The sequence below is a fragment of the Myodes glareolus genome, chromosome 22 (assembly GCF_982192425.1).
Source record: "Myodes glareolus chromosome 22, mMyoGla1.1, whole genome shotgun sequence".
Taxonomy (NCBI): Eukaryota; Metazoa; Chordata; class Mammalia; order Rodentia; family Cricetidae; genus Myodes; species Myodes glareolus.
Genome location: NC_142047.1, coordinates 37,485,120 through 37,509,504, shown reverse-complemented (window position 1 = coordinate 37,509,504; position 24,385 = coordinate 37,485,120). Strand labels below are relative to the sequence as shown.

Below are 24,385 nucleotides of genomic sequence, written 5' to 3'. Positions count from 1 at the left end.
GCATACAGTCTCTACCCGGATCTCTAACTTCTGAACTGGGCTTGTGTACAGCAGGCTTCAAGGAGATGAACACATTGCCGATGCTGTTAGATACAAAGGAGAAAACAAGAAGGATGTGCAGTACATATCATCACCCAGCTGAGGCAGAGGCAGGAGGATTAGAAATTCAAGGTCATCCTAGCCAGCCTTAGAATTGTGAGAGCCAGTACATACACACACACACACACACGCACGCACGCACGCACACACACACACACACACTTGAATTAGGTATATGTCATTGGTAGGCATCCTCAACAAAATGAGAAACCCTGAAAATTAAGCTTTCTTTTACAGTAAATTCATCTTTGCCTGTGGATCTTTTAGAATTTGAATAATTCATCTAGGGAAGGAATATTTACAGTGATTCTACAAAATATTTGCAATCATGAAAAATTCTAAACCCTGGATAATCTCTAGAAACTAATCATTTTTTAAATTTTTATATTTAGGGCCTACAGAGATGACTCAGAGGTGAAAAGCACTGACTGCTCTTCCTGAGGACCCGAGTTCAATTTCCAGCACCCACGTGGCAGCTCACAACTGTCTGTAACTCCATTATATGGGATCTGGCTCCCTTACATGGACATACCTTCAGGCAAAACACTAATGCACATAAAATAGTATCCGGAGCCCTAAAGTTCCAGCTTCTAGGATTAAAAAAAAAAAAGAACGCCACAATAAGCAAAAGGGGATACAGTCTGGGGGTTAAGAAATCTACTCACAACAGGATCCGTCTATCCATGTATTTTTTTATTTTTTATATTCTGTTGTTACAAACATTCCCGGTAATATACCCTTAAAACCCAGCAATTCTCCAGACTTCCAGGTCCTAGGGCTGGAATTCTTTTTCCCCATAAAAAAAAAAATCAGATAAGGGTTTTCTCTCTCTCTCTCTCTCTCTCTCTCTCACACACACACACACACACACACACACACACACACACACAGAGAGAGAGAGAGAGAGAGAGAGAGAGAGAGAGAGAGAGATCTTTGACTGTCAGCTCAAAGGTGGGAGTGGCTAGTGGACTTCCAGTGAACTCCTTAGTGGAGAAAGTTAAGAAAGGAATGAAATCAGTAGGGACTTCTAGAGGGGGAGGTTAGTGTGCTACGCTACTTGTTTAGGTGGTTAGAAAGAGCTAAAAAGGTTTATTTTCAGTAAAACTGTGAATAGGGCATGAATTGTTTAAATCAGTGCACTGCTTCTTTTCTCCCAGCCTGCACAGAGGACACTGGGTAACCAGGCAACAACCTAATGTAATCAGTCAGGGGGGAAGCTAATGGCTCCTGATCTGATTAGCACATTCACCAGATGCTGCAATTTCTGTGGGCCTAGGTCTGAAGTTTACACTTATTGTTCTAAGCTGTAGAAACAAACAGTCCTATCTGTAGACCAGGCTGGCCTCAAACTCACAGAGATCCACCTGCCTCTGCCTTTTGAGTGCTGGGATTAAAGGTGTGCACCACCACCACCACCAGAAGATGACTGAACTTTTAATCTTTCTGCCTCTACCTACTCCCCACTAAGTGGATTTTTGGGTATCAAACACGGGGCTTTGTACAAGTACTCTTTCAACTGAACAACACCACTAGTCCCTAGATCACAACAATATAGAGATCTCTGGGACCTGATGTAGAAAGTCAGACGTGATCAGAGGCCAGGCCATGGACATCCAAACAGCAAGTTTTGTATTTAGTTCAGTGGGCAAAGGGAAGGGTTGTGCAGGGTTCACTATTACTACTGTTGTGTAGCAAACACCCCAAAACTTAGTGACTTAAGACAAGGATGTATTTATTGAGCTCATGGTTTTGTAAATTGGCAGTGGGGTAGGCCCAGCTGGGTAGCTCTTCCATCTTAACTGGGCTTCCTCATGCAACTGGGTCAATTGCCAGGCTGACTGGCTGGCTTAGCGTGAACTCAGATGAATTCATAGCTCCTCATCTACCAGCATGCCTACCACTCTTGTGCATGGGTGGGTACTGTTTCGAGAGAGGGAGTGACTATTTTAAAACCTAGACTTGGAAGTGGTCCACTGTTCCTCCTTCCACATGCGGCTGAAACAATCAAGCCATTAGCCGGCTCAGATTCAAATGCTGGGGAAATAGAGGCCATTTCTTGATAGAATCCCTCAAAGCATGAAAAGAGGCATGGACATAAGACAATTTACCAACTTTTGCAAATAATCTGCAGTTAATCTTAGCAATATAGTTTTAGAAATATTGGGAATTCTTTATAGCTGGAATTGTTTTTGTTGTTGTCTGTTTGTTTTTTGACACCGGTCTCTGTGTGCAATCCTGGTTGTCCTGGAAATTGCTATGTAAACAGCTGGCCTCAGAGATCCGCCTGTCTCTGCCTCCCAAGTGCTGAATAAAAGGCATGCGCCACCACTTTGGGCTGGAATTGTTTTCCTTCTTTCTAATCTTTTTTTTTAAATAATTTACTTTTATTTTATGTGCATTGGTGTTTTGCCTGCATGTGTATCTGTATGCCGTGTCAGATTCTCTGGAACAGGACTTGTGAACTGCCATGTGGGTGCTGGGGATTGAACCTGGGTCCTCTGGGAGAACAACCAGCTAATTGCTGAGCCATCTCTCCAGCCCCATGGAATTGCTTTCTATTTGTAGCAAATAAGAACTGTGCCAGGTGTGGTGGTCCATGCCCTTAATCCCAACATTTGGGAGGCAAAACTAGAAGATTTCTTTCAGTTTGAACTCAGTTTGTTCTATAGAGCAAATTCCAAGCTAACGGGGGCTACATGGTGAGACCACATTTAAAAAAAAAAAAGATTTTTGCACCTAGCAAAACTTGATACTAACAGATATGAAAGACAAATATCCGGTTTGTTTCTCTTCCAGCTTCTTGTCCAGGGAGTCTTCCATTTAGGTTTGCATACACACCTCAGTTTATTGCAGACAGTCTCTCTAAGATTTCTATGAAGGAATGAACAGAAAGTGAGACAAGAGCAAGTTACTGACAGCCAAACTAGAAACACAAACGCATGTCTACAATAGAAAATACACAGAAACTGTTAGTCTGGCTGGTGCCTAAACTGTTTGCACACACAGACCCCTAAAACACCACCTATGAAAACCTAAACCCCAAATGAGGCATGATGTGTGTGCCTATAATCTTGAAACATTTGTAACCCCAACTCCAAGGGGGTCACAGACAAAAAGATTACTGAGGCTTGATGGCTTTCCAGGCTAGCTGAGAAAATGAAGCCCCCTGGCTCAAGAACAGACCCTGCCTCAAAAAGAAAGAGTGAATGACCTGGTCATTCTTCGGTGACAGGGTATTGAGAGAGAGGACCAGGAGATCAGATAAAAAGGAAATAGAAAGTAAAGAAGATACCAAAGTTTGGGAGTGGGAGGGCTTGCGTAAGCTATGTCTTATACCAAGGAAGCTTATTAAGAAGTACGGCATCTTATATGTTGTTTCCAAGGGAGACATGGGACAGAGTCAGCAGCTATCATACAGTGGAACAAAGTCAACAAGAAGCTAATCAAATAACGTTGCACAAGGGATATCTCAAGAACATTATAGGCCAAACACACAGAAGCTTGAGACTGATAACCGTAGCCCTGTACACTGGGAAGAGTTGGATTCTTAGAATCTGAAACCTCAGCTCTCCCAAAGCCCAAGCTGCAGGCCATTACCCATTCTATAAAGCATACTTCTGGTTATTATGTTTATGATATTATATTATATTGTATTATATTTTTGGTTTTTTGAGGCAGGGATTCTCAGTAACTATGGAGCCAGTCCTGGAACTTACTCTGTAGACCAGGCTGGCCTTGAACTCACAGAGATCTGCCTGCCTCTGCCTCCTGAGTGCTGGGATTAAAGACATGCGCCACCACCGCCTGGTTTACTCCTGGCTTTAGAGAAGGAATTGTTGTCCTTCTCCATACCTCAGGGAAAGCCTTGAATCAGCTCAGCTCTCAACAGGTGAAGATGCATAGAGGAGAGCTGATGCCCTCTTGTCCTCTTGAGGATCTCTCTCTCTCTCTCGCACACAACACACACACACACACACACACACACACACACACACACACACACACATGAATAAGTATGTAAGCCAGGTATGGTGGCACACACCTTTAATTCTAGCACTTGGGAGGCAGAGGCAAGTGGATCTCTGTGAGTTCAAAGCCAGCCTGGTCTTCTGCATAGGGAATTCCAGGACAACCAGAGCTGTACAGTGAGATATTGTCTACAAAGAAAGTCAAACAAAAACAAAACCTTAAAAAAGCCTAAGTCAGGGCTGGAGAGATGGCTCAGAGGTTAAGAGCACTGGCTGCTCTTCCAGGGGTCCTGAGTTCAATTCCCAGCACCCACATGCTGTATTGAGTTCTGGTGCCCTCTTCTGTCATCCAAGCGTACATGCAGGCAGAACACTGTATATATAATAAATAAATAAATAAATAAATATTTAAAAAAGTATTTGAAAACGTCTCAGTAAGTCAGAGAAATAATCCCAAGGAGTAAAAGGGAGGGAGGGGGGTAGAGAGGAAGTAAAGAAACAGGCCTGAGAAAAGTAACCTGCTTCCATCTCTGAAGCCCTGCCTTGCTGATATCTGGGCTACATCATTCTTATTTGTGGTGGGATGTCCTATACACTTGAGGGTTCCATGTTAAGCTTTTGTGTGTATGATGCTGGGGACTGTGACCCCAGGGTTCCCATACACTAGTCACGCACAGTACCACTAAGGTACACCTCTAGCCCTGTCCTATGAATCGAATAGTATCCCAACCTCTATCCATTAGATGCCAAGAATACACACCCTGCCTCCCCTGGCCCTGAATTGTAACAACCAAAATTGCTTTCAGAAGTTGTTAAATGTCCCCTGAAGGGGCACACCCAGAATTACAGCTGGGTGTGAATTTCTCCACTGGAGCTTTAAGAAAAAAAAAAACCAAAACAACAACAACAACAACAACAACCCCAACTTTTACATTTGTGAAATAAATGTGTGGCTTGCATTCTTTTTTTTTAATTCATCATTTTAAATTTATTTTACATACCAACCACAGTTTTCCCTCCCTCCTCTCTTCCCATCCCTGCCCTGCCCTTCTGCCACGCCCACCCACTCACTCCTCATAAGAATCTTACCATTCACAGAGGGCCTTTGTTTGAGGTCATAGGCCCTGCACTCATCAATGATCTCCTGCAATAGCTTAGGACAATCTTCACCCACTGGCTCCTGCTTCTGGTCCTCAACTACCAGCTCGTAGATCTTCTTCCAATCACAGCCTACCATGGAAGAGAGAGGATGAGTGGCTTCATTTTCACTCACATACTTCTCTCTGGACATTGATAGCTAGGATTAGAACGAGGGACTTCAAACATGGGGGAAAAAAAGAAAAGAAAGGAAAAGGAAAATAAACAAAGAAACAACAGAACTTTTAGTGACTCTACTAACGGGTTCAAGGAATCTCTCCATTAACCAAGTGACTATGGCAGCACTAAGGGGGAATTTCTGGTCTCTCAGAAGAAGGTTGATCCAACCACAACTCCAACAGGGCCAGCCTTCATGTTCTTTACCTTCGAATGGGATCTTTCCAGTGACAATCTCCCAGAGCACAATTCCAAAGCTGAAAGAAAATCAAGGGTTTGTTAGGTGGCCGACTCTGGGTAAAGAACTCGCCACCGCGCCATACTCTTATGAATTTGACCTCCAGAAACCAAGTAGAGATAGGAGGAGAGAAATGACTCAAAAAGCTATTGTCTGGACTTCATACACATGTCATGGCCTGTGCAAACCACCCTTCCGTACATCGCTGGAGGGATGCTGATGGTTTAGCACACTTGATGACCTGAGTTCTGTTCCTAGCACCAGATGGCAATTCACAGCTCTGTAATTCTGGTTCCAGGGGATCAGATGCCCTTTTCTGGTCTCTGTGGGCACTGCATATGCACATGGTACATATACACACAGGCACAACACTCGTACACATAGAATAAAAATAAATCTTTAAAAAAATGAAAAATGAGGGCTGGTGAGATGGCTCAGAGGTTAAGAGCACTACCTGTTCTTCCAGAGGTCCTGAGTTCAGTTCCCAGCAACCACACGGTGGCTCACAACCATCTATAATGAGCTCTGGTGCCAACACTATATACATAATAAAGAAATAAGTAAAATCTTTAAAAAAATAAAAATGAAACCAAAAATCTAAGCATGTAACACATTTCTTTTCCCATGCTCCTTGAGCCATTTCAGAAAACACTGAATTTTCTGGTTACTGCCTGACTCCAGGCAACACCCCATCACACCCAGTGCAAGATCAAAGCTAGAACCTACACATATTAGGCAAGTACTTCCCCACCAACCTGCACCGCGACCCCCTCTTCAATCGAGTTAAGATGGTCCTCAGAAGAGGAGTTCACAGGGGACTATATTGTCCTTTCTGCCTGAGTTAGAATTTGTACAAAAACATGCACACACCTGTATATTTCAGCTTCTCTGTCATATGTACGATATACATCTTTCAGTCTCTCAGGGGACATATATGCCGTTGAATGGATTTTCTCTGCTTTAGTGCGTTTTGTCTTCTGACTGATGGAAGTTTGCGTCTTACTTAATTCAAATCCTGCAAGCTAGACAGAAAGATGGGTTAGAGGTAGGTGTTGAAACGGCAAGCCCCAGGTTGGGGAGGTAGAAGGTGGAGTTGGGGTGGCTCTTTCCCTAGGGGATTTACTTCCAATGGTGCTTTCAGGCTATGCTTGACATATTGTGCCAACCAAAGAGAAGCACTGTGACAGCGCTTCTCAATAGAATGGGGTGGGTGGTAGGGAAGAGTCTCTGAAACAACGGCTATAAGGTCCCTGTATGCTTTGGTAAGTTTACTGACTAAACGTACTTATTACTACTGCTAGGTCTAGGGCTTTCGTGGTGAAAAACCCAACTCCAATCAGCGAGGGGAGGGAGGAGCCATAGAACTCCATCATGGCTTGATTTTCCCCAGGAGCAGCTGCAGAAGTGACAGGAGGAAACTCCTTTGTTCTGTCTGTCCTTGCACGGTGTTGCTTGGATTCTGCATGAAAAGTGTGAGTTATCTTTGTCCACCCGGAAGTCATACATGTCTAAAGATGTCACTGCATGACAAAAGGGAGCGCATGTTTTTGCTCCCGGTGTGCAGAAAGAGACTAGGCTGACAAAGTCAGCCAGGTACCCAAACCTAAGAGTGAGGTCAAGAAAAAGTCGAGACATACAGAGGGCAGAAGGTGTGATTCCACACGCCCTTAGTCGTAGCACTCAGGAGGCAGAGATAGGTGAACTCTGTAAGTTCAAGATCAGTCTGGTCTACATAGCAAGTTCCAGGACAGCCAGAGTTACATATAGTGAGATCCTGTTCCAAAAAACAAAACAGAACAACAGAAGACACTTAGGTGGGGAAGGCATCTGAAAGGCAGAAAGGCTCTGTGTGCACGAGGCTGGAAGGAAGAACAAGCTGTGCACCTGTCTGCTGGGAGCCTGTTGGTTGCTGTTGAAATGGGTGTGGTGGTTTGAAAGAGAATGACCTCCAAAAGGAGTGGCCTTATTAGGAGGTGTGGTCTTCTTGGAGTAAGTGGGATCTTGTTGGAGGAAGTGTGTCACCGCTGAGGCAAGATTTGAGGTCTCATATATGCTCAAGTTACATCCAGCGTCTCAGCTCATTTCCTGTTGCCTGCAAGATGTAGAACTCTCAGCTACTTCTACCATGTCTGTCTGCACACTGCCAAGTCCCACTATGATAAGCCACCTAATTAGGTGTTTTCCTTTGTAAGCATTGGTGTGGCCATAGTGTCTCTTCACAGCAATCGAAACCTTAACTAAGACAATGAGCAAACTCAGAAAACTTGGGAAGGAGGTACTGATCCTGGCTGGATGCTAATAAGGATATAAGGCTGCCATAGCAAAGAATGTTGATGATGGCACCTTGCCACCCCCCACCCCCGGCCCCAGCATAGCCATGCTCTGGTGGCTGGAATTGACAGCTGCCTCTGACAGAGCGACAGCAGTCACGGGCAAGAAGAAAAGCACCAGGAGGTCAGATTGAGTCTCTGGTGAAAGTTCATGATTGCAATCACCTCATGCCCTCAAGGCTCTCCACAGATATCCCCTTGGACAAAAGGGTCACCAACAGGGACATTTTCTGGAGCCCAGCTCTGAAACTCAAGGCCAGATGGGAGTTCAAAGTCAAGTTGGAGGGATGACAAGAGATGGGCGAGATCATAGGGTTCTGTCAGCAGCTTTAGTTTCAGTTGTATTTCTGTTTCCATCATTAAAAATTAAAGAGAGAAAGAGACAGAGACAGAGACGGAGAGAGAGCCAGAGAGAGAGAGAGAGAGCCGGATGGTGGTGGCGCATGCCTTTAATCCCAGCACTTGGGAGACAGGCACCAAAGCTACAGAGAAACCTTGTCTCAAAAAACCAAACAAACAAGAGAGAGAGAGAGAGAGAGAGAGAGAGAGAGAGAGAGAGAGAGGAAAGTATCTATGAATGACAAACATTCCTTTACAATTTTAGCATTTTGGACAACGAATTAACAAACCCCTTTCTTCCTCTGAGCAAATGAAAGAAGTCATGGTCGATTTTCAGTTAACCATCAGCTCTGTTCCCCTGAAAAACTGATACAGGCAGACCATCAAACTGTGCTTCTTAGTCCCCTAATTATAAAAATTATTGCTGGTATACAGATTGCTTTGGGGTAGGGGTTGGAGGGCCATAAATACCTAACAGGCATGCTGTACTTTGTAGCAACCATTATACATAGGAACTAGCTCATCCCTTGCAGGGCTCTTGGAAGGTACACCTATAAAGTTATGAGACATTGACTATTTTAAGTCATGAGACTTCGAAATCCGGATGGCTCCATACCCACCTAATGGGAGCCTCCTTCTTTAGCCACTGGTAGGAGCAAAGCCTGGATGAATGTGAGGACCCCCACTGGAGAGAAGGGGTTGATGCTGCTAACTAGATGTGCTCCCTGTGAAGCCTTGTAAGTCACCTCAAATGACAAGTGTGGCCCCATGACAATCCTCTGAATCTGAATGCCCAGTTGAACATAAGCACATCCCCTGGTAGGTATTGCCGTGGTGGAGAAGTGGTGTCTAAATGTCTAAGAGAAACGGCTCTTTGCTCATCCCTGCTCTGGGGTGGGAGGAAGGTAAGCACATTCGAGTGGGAGGCAAGGGCGGAGCTTGTTCTGTAGTGGGCACCCAGAAGGCTGTATAAGCAGGTGAAGAGGTGCACTCAGTTCTAAAATCTAGGAGAGAAATCAGAAGGCATGGCCATTCTGCAATACCCTCTTCTAGGCAGCAACCATAGTAAAGGTCTGACCACCCCAAGGAGACCTTGGAGGATGTGCTCACCTTTACGTTGTAGCCTTCAGCTACCAGGAAGCTGGAACTGCTGATGTTTCTGTGCAGTTGTTCGGATGTTTCTGAATGGTGTAACCTGATGACAACCAAAGGCAGGTGTATTAATGATCTTGGCATACACAGTGTTTAGTGGGATAATGAGGCTGGCTAGTACCCTGCCTTTCATGTGGGCGGCTCTCTGTGGGCAACCTAGAAAAATACACCTGCCCAGCACCAGAGTTTACAGTGAAACAGTGGAAGGAAGGGAAATTGGAGCTTCTGGCCCGTCCTCCCATCACCTCTGAGAGCATCAGCATCTCTTGGAGACAGGGTTTCTCTGCGTAGCTCTGGCTGTCCTGGAACTCACTCTGTAGACCAGGCTGGCCTCCAACTCACAGATACTCTGTGCTGGGATTACAGGTGCACCCACTACTGCCTGGCTAGACTCCCTCCAGTTCTTTTTTTAAAAGATATTTATTTATTATGTATACAATATTCTCGGTATTCTATCTGCCAGAAGAGGGCATCAGATGGTTGTGAGCCACCATGTGGTTGCTGGGAACTGAACTCAGGACCTCTGGAAGGGCAGGCAGTGCTCTTAACCACTGAGCCATCTCTCCAGCCCGACTCCTCCAGTTCTTTGTGGTGCCCGTTTAACCCCTCTGGTACCTGTACAAGCCTTTGGCTGCTCCAAGGACTAGGAGGGTGCGCACACTCAGAGGGAGGTCCTTTTCTTTATCCAGCAGTTCCCTCAGGGTTCCAAGTTCACAGTACTCCATGACAATGGAGAATTCAGGGGGCTTCACTAGGAAAAGAGGAAAAGAGGCAGACAGAGGTGAAGATCCAGCCTCACTCAGGATTCCCATAGTCACAAACCCCTTCTCAGCTTCTTCCTGTAGTGATACATTCGCTCTAAAGCAAGCCTCATTTCTCCCCCAGCCTAAGACCAACTTGACTTTAAAGTACAACATTTCCGTCTAAAGGAAAGTGAAGTGACACTTACTCTCTTCGGCGATGGCTGGGGGACTTACTCTCCTTGGAGGAGTTATTTCTTTCATTTCTAGCCTCTGATCTGGGATTTTGACTTCTGGTCTAAACTCCTCACCAGTCAGTCCCTTCTACACACAGATTAGATTGGACTGAGGCTATGGAGTAGTTTCCAGAAGGGAGATGTTGTCCTCTTTCTAGGCAACAACAGCCAAAATGAACAGTAGGGACTTCCATGCTGCGAGAGGAAATGGAGCCACCATAACTCTTAGTTTTAGTTAAAGGATGAGAAGCAATTAAAGTCACATTAAAAACTAAGGGGCTAGCTGGGTAGTGGTGGCGCACGCCTTTAATCCCAGCACTTGGGAGGCAGAGGCAGGTGGATCTCTGTGAGTTTGAGGCCAGCCTGGTCTTCAAGAGCTAGTTCCAGGACAGGCTCCAAAGCGACAGAGAAATCCTGTCTTGAAAAAAAAAACCCAAAAAACTAAGGGGCTGGATGTGGAGTGCCATTGTATTGATCCCAGTACTCAGGAGGCAGAGGCAGGCAGATCTCTGTGACTTCAAGTCCACCCTGATCAACGGAGTGAGTCCCCGGTCCACCAGTGCTACTTAATTAGAACTTGTCTAAAAATAAACAAACAAACAAACAAAAAAGGAAAGAAAAGAAAGAAAACAAAACACACCCGTGACTTAGGCTAGCATCTCAACAAGCAACCCCTGGGTTCTCAATGGACAGGTAAGGGGAGGCACAGCTCCGTTAGTTCAAAGGAGATGGGAGCTTATACCTTGAAACACAGAAATAGTGAACATTGGTAATAGCCTCACTGTTACTATTGAGGGGTCTTGATGGGGTTTATTTTCTCTGTCAGAGAATTAAAGGGCAGGAAAACTCTTGAGACAGGTAGCAGTGGGGGAAATCTCAAACACAGCAGGCGGAGTCAGCCGGTGAGGAATGGCTTTTGTGAGGCCTGAGAAAGAGAAAGAGGTGTGGGGGGGTGGTAGAGAGAGCAAGCACACAGAAACATCCTCTCCTCTGCAAATCAGAGAGTTGACTTGGGAGTCTGAAAATCCAGTCTCTTTTCCTGGGCTGGGTTTTTAAAGTTTTTGAAGGGTCTTCCTCTCCTAATTTGGGGTGGGTCAGTTGGAACAAAGACAGGATTGTTCGCTCACAACTGTTGTGTAAAGCAGCATTTGGAGAGGTGTGGCGGGAAGCCACATGTGCCCTACTGCCAAGCCTCTGTTTTTGGCTTTGGTTTCGAGTCCAGCCAGGAGGGTGAGGAAGGAGCTGCCGATCTTCAGAGTCTATCTTCTTTGACCTACTCATGGCCCCTTTCCTTGTCCGTCTGCCTATCAGGGAGTCTGTCTATTAGTCATGGCTCTCTCGTCTGTCTGCCTAGTAGAGAGTCTGTCTCTTTGTCCCTCACTGCCACCCTATGAGCTGCCTTTAGAATGTAACACAGTGCCACCTTGAGTCTCTGGGGGCCTGCCTGCCTTTCAAAGGCCTGGCTCTTGTCTTTCTTTAGGATGCTGGCCAGAGGTGAAGAACACTTCCTCTGGTACCTGAGCTTTTTTTTTTTTTTACTGTCTCTAAAGTTTTGCTCCCCACCATGTGGCTGTTTGTCCACCATGTGGCTGTTTGTCCACCATGTGGCTGACCTCCATGCCTAACTCAGATGGCACAACTCTCTTTCTAACCTCTTAAATGCTCACCTATCAATCTATAATTATCTTTAAAGCTCAAAAAAAAAAAAAGAAAAAAAAGAGTAACACATTAAAACACAGACAGCATCTTCTAGGCAGTCAAAAGCTTGACCAATCCTGGAAGCCTCCTTACCTGTTTCATCAATGCAAATCCCAAATATACGCAAGACGTTGGGAGAATCAAATTTCTTCATGGTTGTGATCTCGTTGTTGAAAGTGCACCTCACCGAACTAGGAGAGTGAGAGGAGAAATTAGCATCTGACTCTGACAGTTCCTCAGAGAATGTGTGGTGTAGGAGGGGCTTGAGACACCATTGGATCCCAGCCCATTGCTGATGGGCTTGGCTACCAGTCTAACTTCCAAGATGCAGAATTACTCCCTGAGTGTCTGTCACAAGAACAATAGTACTTCTTAATCCTATTATTTGGTATTATCTGGTATTTGATAGAACTGTATTTTTGTGATTTATATAGCAAATTAAGATGTTGAGTTTTTACTACTAGTCATATTTTATTTTAGTAAATGTCCTGGAAAAAAAAACTGTGATGTGTGTTCTTGATTAGCAAAAATAAGGAAATTATTTGAAAATTTATAAACAAAAATTCCTTCCTGAACATGGCCTCGGAAATGTGGGCATCAGTTATTAGAGAGGGTCCCAGGACCCACTAACTCAGCCCAGTCTGCTACTTCACACTGTGTGAGGCTCCAAGAGTAAATGACATTTGTCCAAGATCTGTCAGGCAGGCAGAACAGGATCAAAGCATACAGAAATCGACTATTTCAATGTGCTTGCAATGAAAAATATGAAAACAAAATTAAGAGAGTAATTTCTTTTACAATAGTGTAGAAAATAGCAAGAAATTTAGGAATAAATTTAACAAAGCCAAGCACGATGGTGCATGCCATCAACCGCAGTTCTCCAAAGGCAGAGGTAGGAGGATCTTTGTGAGTTCCAGGTCAGCCAGGGCTACAAGACAAATAAGTAATAATATCAACAGACTCCTCCCACCCCCCTCAAAAGCCCAATCAGTATGTAAAGACAGATAAATTGACTCTTGGGACAGATCAGAGATATAGAAACTACACTGATGTTTATATAAAAACTTATCCGGTAAGTGTGGTGCTGCCCATCAGCGGGGAAAAGGATGGGTTATTTAGTAGATAATACAGAGAAAACTGACTTACTCTGTGGATAAAACGAAAACTAGACCCTACATAATATCACATAAGAAGACTGATAATATCACATAAACTTAAAAAATAAAGCTGGGGACTGGAGAGTTGTCTCAGAGGTTAAGAGCACTGACTGTTCTTCCAGAAGACCTGGGTTCAATTCCCAGCATTCACACGTTGGCTCACTACCACCCATAAATCTAGCTCTAGGGGATTCAGTATCATCTTCTGGCCTTTGCAGACACCAGGCATGCAAGTGGTACACAGACATACATGTAGAAAAATTGACCATGCACATAAAATAACATAAACATTTAATACAGGTGAAAAAACCCACAGAAATTGCAAATGTGAAGGCAGAAGATATGAAGAGGTAATTTACAGAAAAGCAAGTCAAATAGCTACTGTGAGTGGGGCAGCATTAAACGTGGGTGTGCACTCACCTCTGTGGAAGATACAGGAAGACAAAAATCATGTGTCCTCTGTCACACGCAGATCCTAACTTCTAATGTGTGCATGTATGTAAATAGGGGACAGAGGTGTTGAGAGAAGAGGAAAGGAGCAAGAGGTCATGTGACAGGAAATTGGAAAGGGATGCCACTGAGGGGATGAGGGTTCAAGAGAGGGAGTCAAGATAGGGGAAACCAAATCGTATTTGATTTGTGTTTTGTTTTTGTTTTTTGAGAAAGAGTTTCTCTGTATAACCCTGGCTGTCCTGTCTCCTGTATAGACTAGGCTGGTCTAGAAATTACTGACCTCTACCTCCTAAGTGCTGGAATTAAAGGCATGTGCAACCACCGGCCGGCCCAATTTGTATTTGAAAATGCCATAATGAGAGGATGGAGTGATGGTTCAGTTAAGAGTGCATACTGCTCTTGCAGAGGACTGAGTGGTTCCCAGCACCCACGTAGGGAGGCTCACAATTACTTGTTACTGCAGCTTTATGGGGATCTGCTGCCTCTGGCCTTTGTTGTTGTTTTGAGATAAGGTCTCTATGTAGCCCTGGCTAGTCTGGAACTTGCTATATATATATAGACCAGGCTGGCCTTGTACTGGGATTGCCTGTGTCTGCCTCGTGAATGCTGTGATTTTAAGGGGTGACACCACTACGTCCAGAAAAGAGTATAAATTCTGGATGATACACAAAGCCATGAGTAAAAGGGGGAAAGTTCCAGAGCTGAGGTAGAAAGCTTCTCAACGCTAGTCTGTTTCTTTTCCTTTTGTGTGCACAAGTGTTTTGCCTGCATGTATGTCTGTACCATTTGTGTGCCTGGCACCTGTGGGCTAGAAGAGGGTGCCAGATCCCCTGGAATTGGAGTTACAGATGCTTGTGAGCTGTGAAGTTCGTGCTGAGAACTGAACCTGAGTCCCCTGTAAGAGCAACAAGCCCTATATTGAACCAATTGTCCAGGTCAATAGCCTCTGTTTCTTAATAATACAGACTAAGTCATCTAACCCTTTAGAGCCTGATTCCCCCATTTAATAATGGAGAAAATATACCTTTCTCCTTGGGAAGTTACAGAGAATAAATGTTGCTACATGTGAGAGTCCTAAACTGCAGCTTACCCACCTGACACTTCCGGCTTGGGGACTGTTGAACACTTTGATGGTAACTGGAGATCTGTGATACTCTCCTCTGTAAAACGTGCTGAGGTCATTTCTCTTCAGTAAAGTCCATGGAGAGCTGGTAAGATGTTCCTTCTCGATCTCCTTGATTTGCTCCTGTGGGATCCCCTGTGCGGGTTGTAGTGAGCCTGAGACAGAAAGAGATAAAAAGTCAGTGTGCTAAAGGTGTAGTCAGGGAAGTGGCCTCTTTGTGATGTGACGGGGGTGGGGGCGCGGGTGCTCCACACCATGAACCAAAACTGGTCCTGGCTAGAGCTTCCAGTGGACTCAACTCCAGATAGAAGGTCCTCTGTGTCTGCGGTACGTGTAGAGACACATGTAAGGTTAGTAGTGTTGTTTTACGTACTTCATTGACCTCCTCTTCCAATCTACTTTCTTCTTTCTTATGATGCCTGTGATTGAACCAAGGAACTTGTGTGTGCTTGGCGAGTGTTCTGTTATTGAACTGTGTCCCTAGCCTCCTTTTTCAATCTTGCCTGTCCTTCTGGTTTTAATGCCAGCCTCTTTTATCTTGGAGGTCTCCTTACTTCTGTTGCCACACAGCTTAACACGAGGGACCTGGCATTATGTCCAGTCTTTTCAGATCAAATAGAGACACAGTTCAAGCTCAGCAATTATACTGCTGTCAGATGTGTGACTGCTCCCTCCTAGATTGGTACATTTTCTTCCTCAGAAGTTCATGGAGTTCATAGGAAACCTACAAGGCTGAGGAAGCTCTAGAAACGTACAGGACTCACAGAAGTCTCTGCGTAGTAAACCATTGCTGGGTGAGAGGAGACCCTTGTAGAAGACCAGAGATCCAACTTTCCTAAGTTCTTGCTCATGCAACTGTTGGGGGCTTTTAGGTCATTCAGGTGCCCAAGATCACCATCCTCTCATAAGCAGCTTCTCACCCATGCTCCTGCAAGTAATGCTAATACTTTGGTTCATCAAGATAGACTTGGACAAATCGTTCTTTCATCTGAGGGCCAGCTAGTTTTATGCCAACTTGACACAAGGTAGTCATTTTGAAAGAAGCAACCTCAGTTGAGGAAATGCCCATACCGGATTGGCCAATGGGACATTTTCTTGATTGACAATTGATGTGGGAAGGTCCAGTTCACTGTGGGTAGTGCCATTCCTGGTCTGGTGGTCTTGGATGTTATAAGAAAGCAGGCTGAACAAGCTATGAGGAGCAAGCCAGTAGGCAGCACTCCTCCATTACTTCTGTCTGCTTCAGTTTCTGCCTCCAGATTCCTGTTTTGAATTCCTGCCTTAACTTCCCATAGTGATGGAATGTGACCTGAGAGTAGTAAGCTAAAAAAAAAAATCCCTCTTCCCCCACCCCAACTTGCTTTTGATTTTAATGTTTTATCACAACAAGAGAAATTAAGGTAATCTTTCTTTGCCACCTCCATCTAAGGTGATAGAAATAGACGGCACAGGAAGGCAGGAGAGATAGCTAGGTCAGTAGAGGGTTGCCACAGAAGTTTGAGAAACAGTTCCAGATCTCTAGAATTTATGTAAAAAGCCAGACAGGGTGGTATATGCACTGCAATCCCAGTACTAGGGAGGAGGAGATAGGTGAATCCCTGGGGTTTGGTGGCCAGCCAGTTTAGACTAGTTGATGAACCCCAGGTCTCTGTGAGAGTCTCTGTCTCAAAACCACAAAATAGATGGCTCTGGAGGAATCAACTTGAGTTTGACCTCTGGAATTCCACATGCATGTGCACACATAGGCACACACACACACACACACACACACACACACACAAACTTCATACACAGGAACATACACTCCCACAAGAAATGCCATACCACACATTTGGACTGTCCCTCTGTCATCTCCTCTCCTTTACCCCTAGGAAACGTGCTTCCGGAAGCCAATGCCACCTCCCTTTGAGTACAGTCTCTGGTATAAAGCAGAATTCTTATAGTTTTATTGAATGAATGAGTGACTAAATGAACACCTTAAATTTTATTTAAATTTCTTGTGTGTGTGTGTTTGTATGTGCACACAGTGTGTGTACATGTGCAGGTATTCACGACTGTGCATGTGTATGTGGAGGTCAGAGGTGGAAATCAAATGTCTTCCCATTGCTCGTTGCCTTGTTTAGTTTTTTGAAAAAAAAATATTTTTATTTTATGTGTGTGAGCGTGTACCTGCATGTCTGTATGTACATTGCATATAGGGCCCAAGAAAGCCAGAAGAAGTCATTGAATCTCTTGGAACTGGAGTTGCAGGTGATTGTGAGCCACTATATGGGTGCTGGAACTGAATCTGGGTCCTCTGCAGGAACAGCGAGCATTTTTAACTGCTGAGTCAGCTCTCCAGCCCCCATCCACCTTATTTTTGGGAAAGGTTCTCTCACTGAATTTGTAGCTCACTAGCTAGACAGATTGGCCAGTGAGCCCCCGAGCTCTTGTCTTCACCTCCCGGTGTTGAGATTCCAGGTGTGTGCCATCCTTTCTGGGTTTTTACGTAAAAGCTGGGGATCCAAAGGCAGCTGCTCAGGCTTGTGCAGCAAGCACTTTACCCACTGAGCCGTCTCCAAAGCCCTTGATTTGAATTTCTTACGGACGTTCAGCAAGTGAACTGAAGCTTGGATGCTGCTACCTTTTGGATGTTTAATGTTCCCTAGGACCCATGTGTTAAAAGCTTGGTCCCCAGGATGGTGCTATCAGGAGGTGGGGGAAACTTTAAGATGGGGACAAATGGTGGTTCCTCAGGTATTTTCTTTTCTTTTCTTTTTAAAAAATATTTATTTATTTATTTATTTATTTATTTATTTATTTATTTATTATGTATACAATATTCTGTCTGTGTGTATGTCTGCAGGCCAGAAGAGGGCACCAGACGTATTACAGATGGTTGTGAGCCACCATGTGGTTGCTGGGAATTGAACTCAGGACCTTTGGAAGAGCAGGCAATGCTCTTAACCGCTGAGCCATCTCTCCAGTTCAGGTATTTTCTTCTAAAGGGAATTGTGGGACCCCATGCAGTCTTCCTCCTTCCTTCTGTCTTTTTGCTTTTAGTCCATCAGATAAGTGTTTATGCTTCATCACGTGTGTCTGCCTGATAAGTCACCTTGCCACAGACTGAGACACAATGTGGCAAATAACCAATCATGGACTGAATATCTTCACAACTGTGAGCCTAAGGAAACTGTCTCTCTTATTAAGCTACTACCTTGGGTTTTTATTACTGGAACAGAAATATGATGAATGTAGATGCTATACATAGAGAAAAATTATTTATTATAATTATTTTAGCATCTTTTTTAAAAAACATTATTTTTATTTTGTATTTTGAGGCCAGGTTCCTCTGTGTAGCCCTGGCTGTCCTGGAACTCACTCTGTAGAACAGACTCAAACTCAGGATCCCGAACTCAGAGATCCACCTGCCTCTGCCTCCAGAGTGCTGGGATTAAAGGTGCGTGTCACCATGCCCGGCCTCGTTTAGTATTCTGACAGGTGCTATGGTTTCTTGCTGATCAAGAAACCACTTTCAAATGCTACTCCGTGAACAGAAGTCTGGGTGAACATCCTGTAAGCCTGTGGCCACATCCCCAAACCTGTGAGCTGCTCCCAGTACTATCCAGCAGAGAAAACGGGACAGGGCAGGAGCAGAGCAGGCTGGAGTTCCTAGCAAACAGATGGCTTCTAATTCAGGAGCATCCTGTGACAACTTACACTGTTTCAGAGTTTTCTTGATTTCTTCTACATCATTGCTCACCTTCTTCAAGAGAGCTTGCAGATTTTCTGTTCTGCAGGAAAAAGGGGCAGCACATGCTTAAAGATACAAGCCCTAAACAAAAAGTATATGTGCATCAAAACAAAATGCCTAATCAAAATCACCAAGGTGTCAGATTTTAACTCTAAACAATCATATGGCCGAAAATACTGCCGTTAATATTCATTTTTCTATTTTCAAATGCATAGGAAATGCCCCGAAGTCTTTGATCATTGCCTTTAACTCAACGATTACCCATGTAATTCCATTACTGGGACTATATCCTAAAGTTATTCTGAAACACACACAAAGATGCTCGTTTATGAAATTATAGCAGTGAACAATTGGCTATAATTTGCATGTTCGATATATCTGGTCCATATATACCAAGGAATACTAGAGAAACCTATGGAAATTTATTTGGAAGAATACTCAAGATTATCTATTGAGAAGAAGAATCAGGGGGCTGGAGAGATGGCTCAGAGGTTAAGAGCACTTGCTTCACTTCCAAAGGTCCTGAGTTCAATTCCCAGCAACCACATGGTGGCTCACAACCATCTGTAATGAAATATGTTGCCCTCTTCTGGCCTGCAGGGATATATGCAGAGAGATCACTGTATACTTAATAAATAAATAAAGCTTTAAAAAAAGAAGAAGAAGAATCAAAATACGTACATGTAAATCTCCAGAGAGCAAGAAAAAGATGGTACAGAGTGTGTCTGAGATGTAAAAGAGGTCCCTTGAGGTCAAGGATGAGGCGAAGATTAACTCCGTATTCTGGGCCTCTCTGCCCGCCCCTGTCCCCCACCCCCATTGACTGAAACAATTTCTTTAACAACCAATGGTAATAAAATATATTCATAGTACACATCAATGGCTGTCTGTGGCCATCAGCCTGTAATTTGTCTGATAAAAAGTTAACCTTTCCTTTCCTACAAAACTCTTCTAATGTTTAGCTAACCATGTTTGTGACTCATATCACTGGGTCATCATAAGTCCAAGAAGTCATATTTGTTTCCATGTTTCTCTTATCTTTCCTCTCCTGGTGGCCTGAGCTCAACTCTTACCCTCTACATGCAGGCTAATCAATGTCTCACTTCTTTAGATCCTGGCTTTCCATGATGTTCAAGGAGAGCCATTGTAGTTCTAGCTATTGTTAACTCATCTACCCTCTAATGTGGTCTCCTAACTTAGTTCCTGCTTCCGTTCTGATTCTCAGGTAGGTTGAGTTATTGACTCTACTTATTGACTTCCAGGTAGTAGCTGTATACAGTCATAGCAACAGAGAGGACGAACCGTATGCCTTTGTCTCTTCATGTTGAGCTTTACCAGATGGGTGGCTATTTTTAGTGGATGTGCCGCAAGTAGAGGCTTGAAAGATAATAGTTCAGTTAGGTTTCATTCCTGACAGTCGGCCACAAGAGCAATCTTGTCTCTGTATGGATTAGTCAAGGTATACACGGAAATGTCTGTCTTGTCTGTTCTTTCTGAATTCTTGTGTATCATTACTCTACCTTGTGACTTTCAAGGGCTTCCGAAAAAAATTAGCTTTCTATCAGCAGACTTTACACTCCATGAGTTTATCCCTAAGGTTTAGAACAGTATCGTGCATGCTGTACCCAATCCACGTTTCCTTAGCTTGTTTGTTTAATTCTTTTTACTAGACAATTTTCACTTCAAGAAGAAGAGTCCCATAGAAGCCAAGGTGGTAAGATATGAATTAGAATTCCATATATTACATCCAAGAGTGAACAGAGAAGCAAAGGGGACTCATAAGCAGGTAGCAATGTGTCCCCTCCTCCACAAAGGCTTCCCCAGATTCCACGAGCCTCTATCATACAGTAGGATTTCTAAGTCACAAGTCTGTGCAACTGTTCAAACTCCTCCATTGTTCCTCTGCTTTGACAAAACAAAGTGAGGCTAAGATGCTCCCTGATTCCATCTGTTCCTCCACTTCATCCCCCAAACCCCATTTATTCTTTCCCGGTCTTTGGAATACTCACTCGTCCTCTCTCGCATCCTGTTGATCTTCCTGCAGCCAGCGTGCTTTTGAAACAGAGATCTGTTGATCAACCTGAAGGCACATCAAGAACTCCTCCCAGACATCTCTCAGCTTCTCATTTACTTCTCGGAAGAGGATCTTGTCATTGCCCGCAGTTACAAACTTCCAAATATTGGACTTATTGCTGAACTTTTCTACGTGCTGCATAGCCTCTTGCAGGACATCCTCGAAATGGTTCAGGGTTTTAGTTATGTTATCTGGCAGATTATTTGTTCCTTGGGCCTGGAGCTTCTTGAGAGGCTGTAGCAAGCCATGCACACGCTCCCTTAGACGCTTGCTCTGTTTCCGGCAGTGTTTCATTTCTTCACACTTCTTATAGATGAGCTGGCCTAAGGTGATGATCTGTCCCAATTTATCCATACCTGGAAGAGACCCACAGATTGGTTGAAATTCCACAGTCCTCAGTGTATTTATTACTCAACTAATTGAGGGTCAAGGATATCTATGATTTCAGTGCCAGAAAGGGGATGCCTCCACCACGTAAGGCAGAGAGAGCTTGCTGTCTGTCAAATCTGTTCTGACCTTGTAATAGAGCTTGAACTGGGAAGTATTGGTCAGCCAGCACTATATCCTCAACCTCTTGCCACTCTGAGAGGCCTTGTGGTTAGCACCTAACTATGGGTCACGAGTGGATGGGATCTGTGCTACTTTAGGATGAGGCAGGCTTGCAAGGATAGGGTTTCAAGGATACTGGTACCCTAAGGAAAAGATCCTGGGTTCCTGAATAGTTGCTTGGAGGAAAGCAGCCATTGTTGCCAGAATTTATGCTATGAACTGTGTGATTGAAGATGCAGTTCCAGCTGTGTGGAAGCCATTATATTTTGGGGTATTTTGGTCATAATATCTAGCCTATCCTAACACAGATGCTCTTTTGTTTTGAGACAGGCTCTTGCTCTGTATCTCAGAATGGCCTAGACCTCTCCACCTTTGGCTTCATTATCCTGGTACCTCTCTGTTTCAGACACATGGAAGAGTCCAATCATTCACTTCCTCTCTTCAAATCCTGTAGAAAAAAGGCCCAAACGGGCCCTTGGGTTCATGGTCGAGGAAACCACTCCAGCTTCATCTAAAAACACGTAGCGGTTACTCAGCAAGGACAAAGGATCTCTCAGTTTCACCTGAGCAACCAGGAATCTGGACTTTCACATCAGACCTCCTGATTTCAAATTTTGCAAGGAAGTCGAAGAGTGTTTCCTTTCAGTCCATAAAGTATTTGCTGACCAAACTTGAAGGTCTGAGCTTGGCTCCCCACACCAATGTAAAAGGGTGTGGCCTTTAAAACATGAGTCTAAAAGTGAATCCAAATTGTCAAACTGAAACTAAGTATGTGGCAATCCACGGGTTTTTGTTTTCCTTGCTCAATGAATTTTACTGAACTGGGCAGGGGGCACGGGTGTTAACATCAGGGTACTCTTTACATCTGAGCCATCGCTACAGACTCTTACGGTGGGTACTCTTAAAAAAAAATCAGTAGATCTCAGGGCCCAGCCATTTCCAGACACAGAGCACATTGCCTTACACCTCTTCCTTGGATGTATGAGAGCAAAGGGGGAAAATTTGGAAGTAGTAATAACAACTTACTCTAAGCCCCCCACTAAATTTACCACCCCCACCCACTAAAAAATATCAGACATATCTGGGCTTGGGGGCACACAACTTTAAATTCAGTCCTTGGGGGGCACAGACAGATTTCTCTATGAATTCAAGGCCAGCCTGGACCACAGTGAGTTCCAGGGCAGCCATAGCTACACAGTGAGACCTTGTCTCAATAAATAAATTAACAGTCTAAAAAATCAGACATCCCTTTACAAACATTACATCAGTTCACGCAAGGGCCCTAGAAAAGGAAGTGGGCATTTATATTTAAAGACTGGAATCCAGTCCGGGGTGGGGGGTGAGGGTGGTGGTAGTGGTGGTGGTAGTGCCTCCCTTTAATCTCAGAGGCTGAGGTACACAGATTCCTGTGAGTTCAGGGCCAACCTGTTCTACAAAGTAAGTTCCAGGATGGCCAGGACTATACAGGGAAACCCTGTCTCTAAAAACAAACAAACAAAAACAAAACAAAAAAGGAAAAAACCTCCAAACCAAAACAAAAACTCTGAATCGTCTGTTCTGGAAATAGATAGTCTTACCTACCTACTCAGCACGTCTGGGCGGGGTCCCCACCTTTTTCCTCTTCTCAAACTCCGTTCCTCGAGCTCCGTCCTGCTTTGACAGAAGGCAGCAAAGATCTTTGCAGACAGACAGCCCCTCTAATAGGGTCAAGAAATCGAAACCAACTCACCCCTGGATTCCAGGAAGTTCAATCTGTGATTCTGCGGTTTTCCCCGCTTCCTCCAGTCGCGGCTCCTAGCTCTCTCGACCCAGGGGGCTCAGTCTTGTGATCGCGGGGTCGATCGTCCCCTCTGTCCTACACGCATTTGCAGTAGGATCAGTCTCCCGGTGCTCCCGGACCACGGTCTTCTGCCCAGCAGAGAATGCACCCTAGGCCGGAGCAGTTCTCGGGTCTCCACAGCCTCTTCTCTCGGTGCGGTGCAGCTTGAGCGCTTCCGGTGCCTCCGAAGGACTCGCACAAATCGCTGTTCCCGCCGAAAGTCAAAGCTGGGCCGAAGCAACCATGCCACAGCGGAGTCCTCCCAACTAACCTGTTGGACAGCTGTTTCTGTCCATAGTCCTCCTCCAGAAACCCGTGCCAGATTGACATTCCTCCCCCAGGTTCCTGGGTGACTTTTGCTGGTGATCTGCCAGCTTCCTACACCCGCTTTCTGGACAGCTCCCAGTTGAAGCTCCTACCTGACTGGGGTCCTTTTGCCTAATCCGTTAAAGAGCAACTCTCTGAGTACTCCCAGGTCCTCTGCTTGGGGCCTCAAGTTTAGGGATTGGAAAAAATAAGATTACAGGGAGCCCTAATAACCAATGTATGGGATGGCCTGGAAGTCCAGCAAAATAGAAATTAAAAAGCGAGGGTGATGGGGTGGCTCAGTGAGCCTGATGACAAGGTGGCAAGAACTGACTGCTCCAAGTTGTCTCCTGACCTTCGCGCGCGCGCACACACACACACACACACACACACACACACACACACACACAAACACAGCAAATAAATAAAAATGGGAATAAGCCCTAGATATATGGAAGAGGTTCCTGGAGATAATCCTGGGGCAGGAGATGGGGAGTGGTGGCAGTTGAGTAAGGGAATGGGAGGCTGCCCAAGTAGGGGTAAGTCACTTCCTTTTTTCTCTAAGGTGATCTCAGAACTTGGCTATGGTTCGAGTTGAGTTTTATTAAAGTCAGTTATATCCTCAGTCAGCTGGTAGGAGAAATGCCATTCACTACTAAGGCTATATAGCCGGAAAAGACTAGAAATGGATCGTATGGTGTCTTAGTTAGGGTTTTTATTGCTGTGAAGAGACACCGTAGCTACAGCAACTCTTAAAAGAAGAACATTTCATGGGGGCTTCACTTGCAGAGGTGCAGTTCATTATCATCATGCTGGGGAGCATAGTGGCATGCAGGTAGATGTGAGGCTGGAGTTGCTGCGAGGCCTAACTCTTGTGGGCACTAGGAAGTCGACTGGCAGTCACACAGAGGGAACCCTGAGCAGAAGAGACTCCACAGTGACACACTTCCTCTTAATAGGGACAAGCCCACACCTCTTAATAGAGACACTCCCTTTGGGGGGCATTTCTCTGAAGCCACCACATTCCACTCTCTGGATCCCAAAGACTTATAGCCAT

General features: G+C 44.7%; 1 protein-coding gene across 3 annotated transcripts; it reads right to left on the bottom strand.

Moving 5' to 3' along the window:
* Positions 1-771: 771 nt before the first annotated feature.
* Mlkl (mixed lineage kinase domain like pseudokinase) lies at positions 772-23,633 on the bottom strand. 3 transcript variants are annotated; one of them, XM_048437239.3, is made up of 11 exons: positions 22,933-23,633; positions 20,590-21,010; positions 18,547-18,620; positions 14,819-15,002; positions 12,208-12,305; positions 10,056-10,191; positions 9,399-9,483; positions 6,490-6,641; positions 5,589-5,638; positions 5,157-5,297; positions 772-2,970 (listed from the first exon to the last, which is right to left on the bottom strand). In XM_048437239.3, the coding sequence occupies exons 2-11, from the start codon at positions 21,006-21,008 to the stop codon at positions 2,939-2,941; spliced, it is 1,371 nt and encodes a 456-aa protein (XP_048293196.3). In that variant the 5' UTR covers positions 21,009-21,010; positions 22,933-23,633; the 3' UTR covers positions 772-2,938. The 3 variants fall into 3 exon arrangements, with proteins under 3 accessions (XP_048293196.3, XP_048293197.3, XP_048293193.3); XM_048437240.3 differs by lacking the exon at positions 22,933-23,633 and adding an exon at positions 22,781-22,922; XM_048437236.3 differs by lacking the exon at positions 22,933-23,633 and adding an exon at positions 22,785-22,922.
* Between the last annotated feature and the right edge of the window lie 752 nt (positions 23,634-24,385).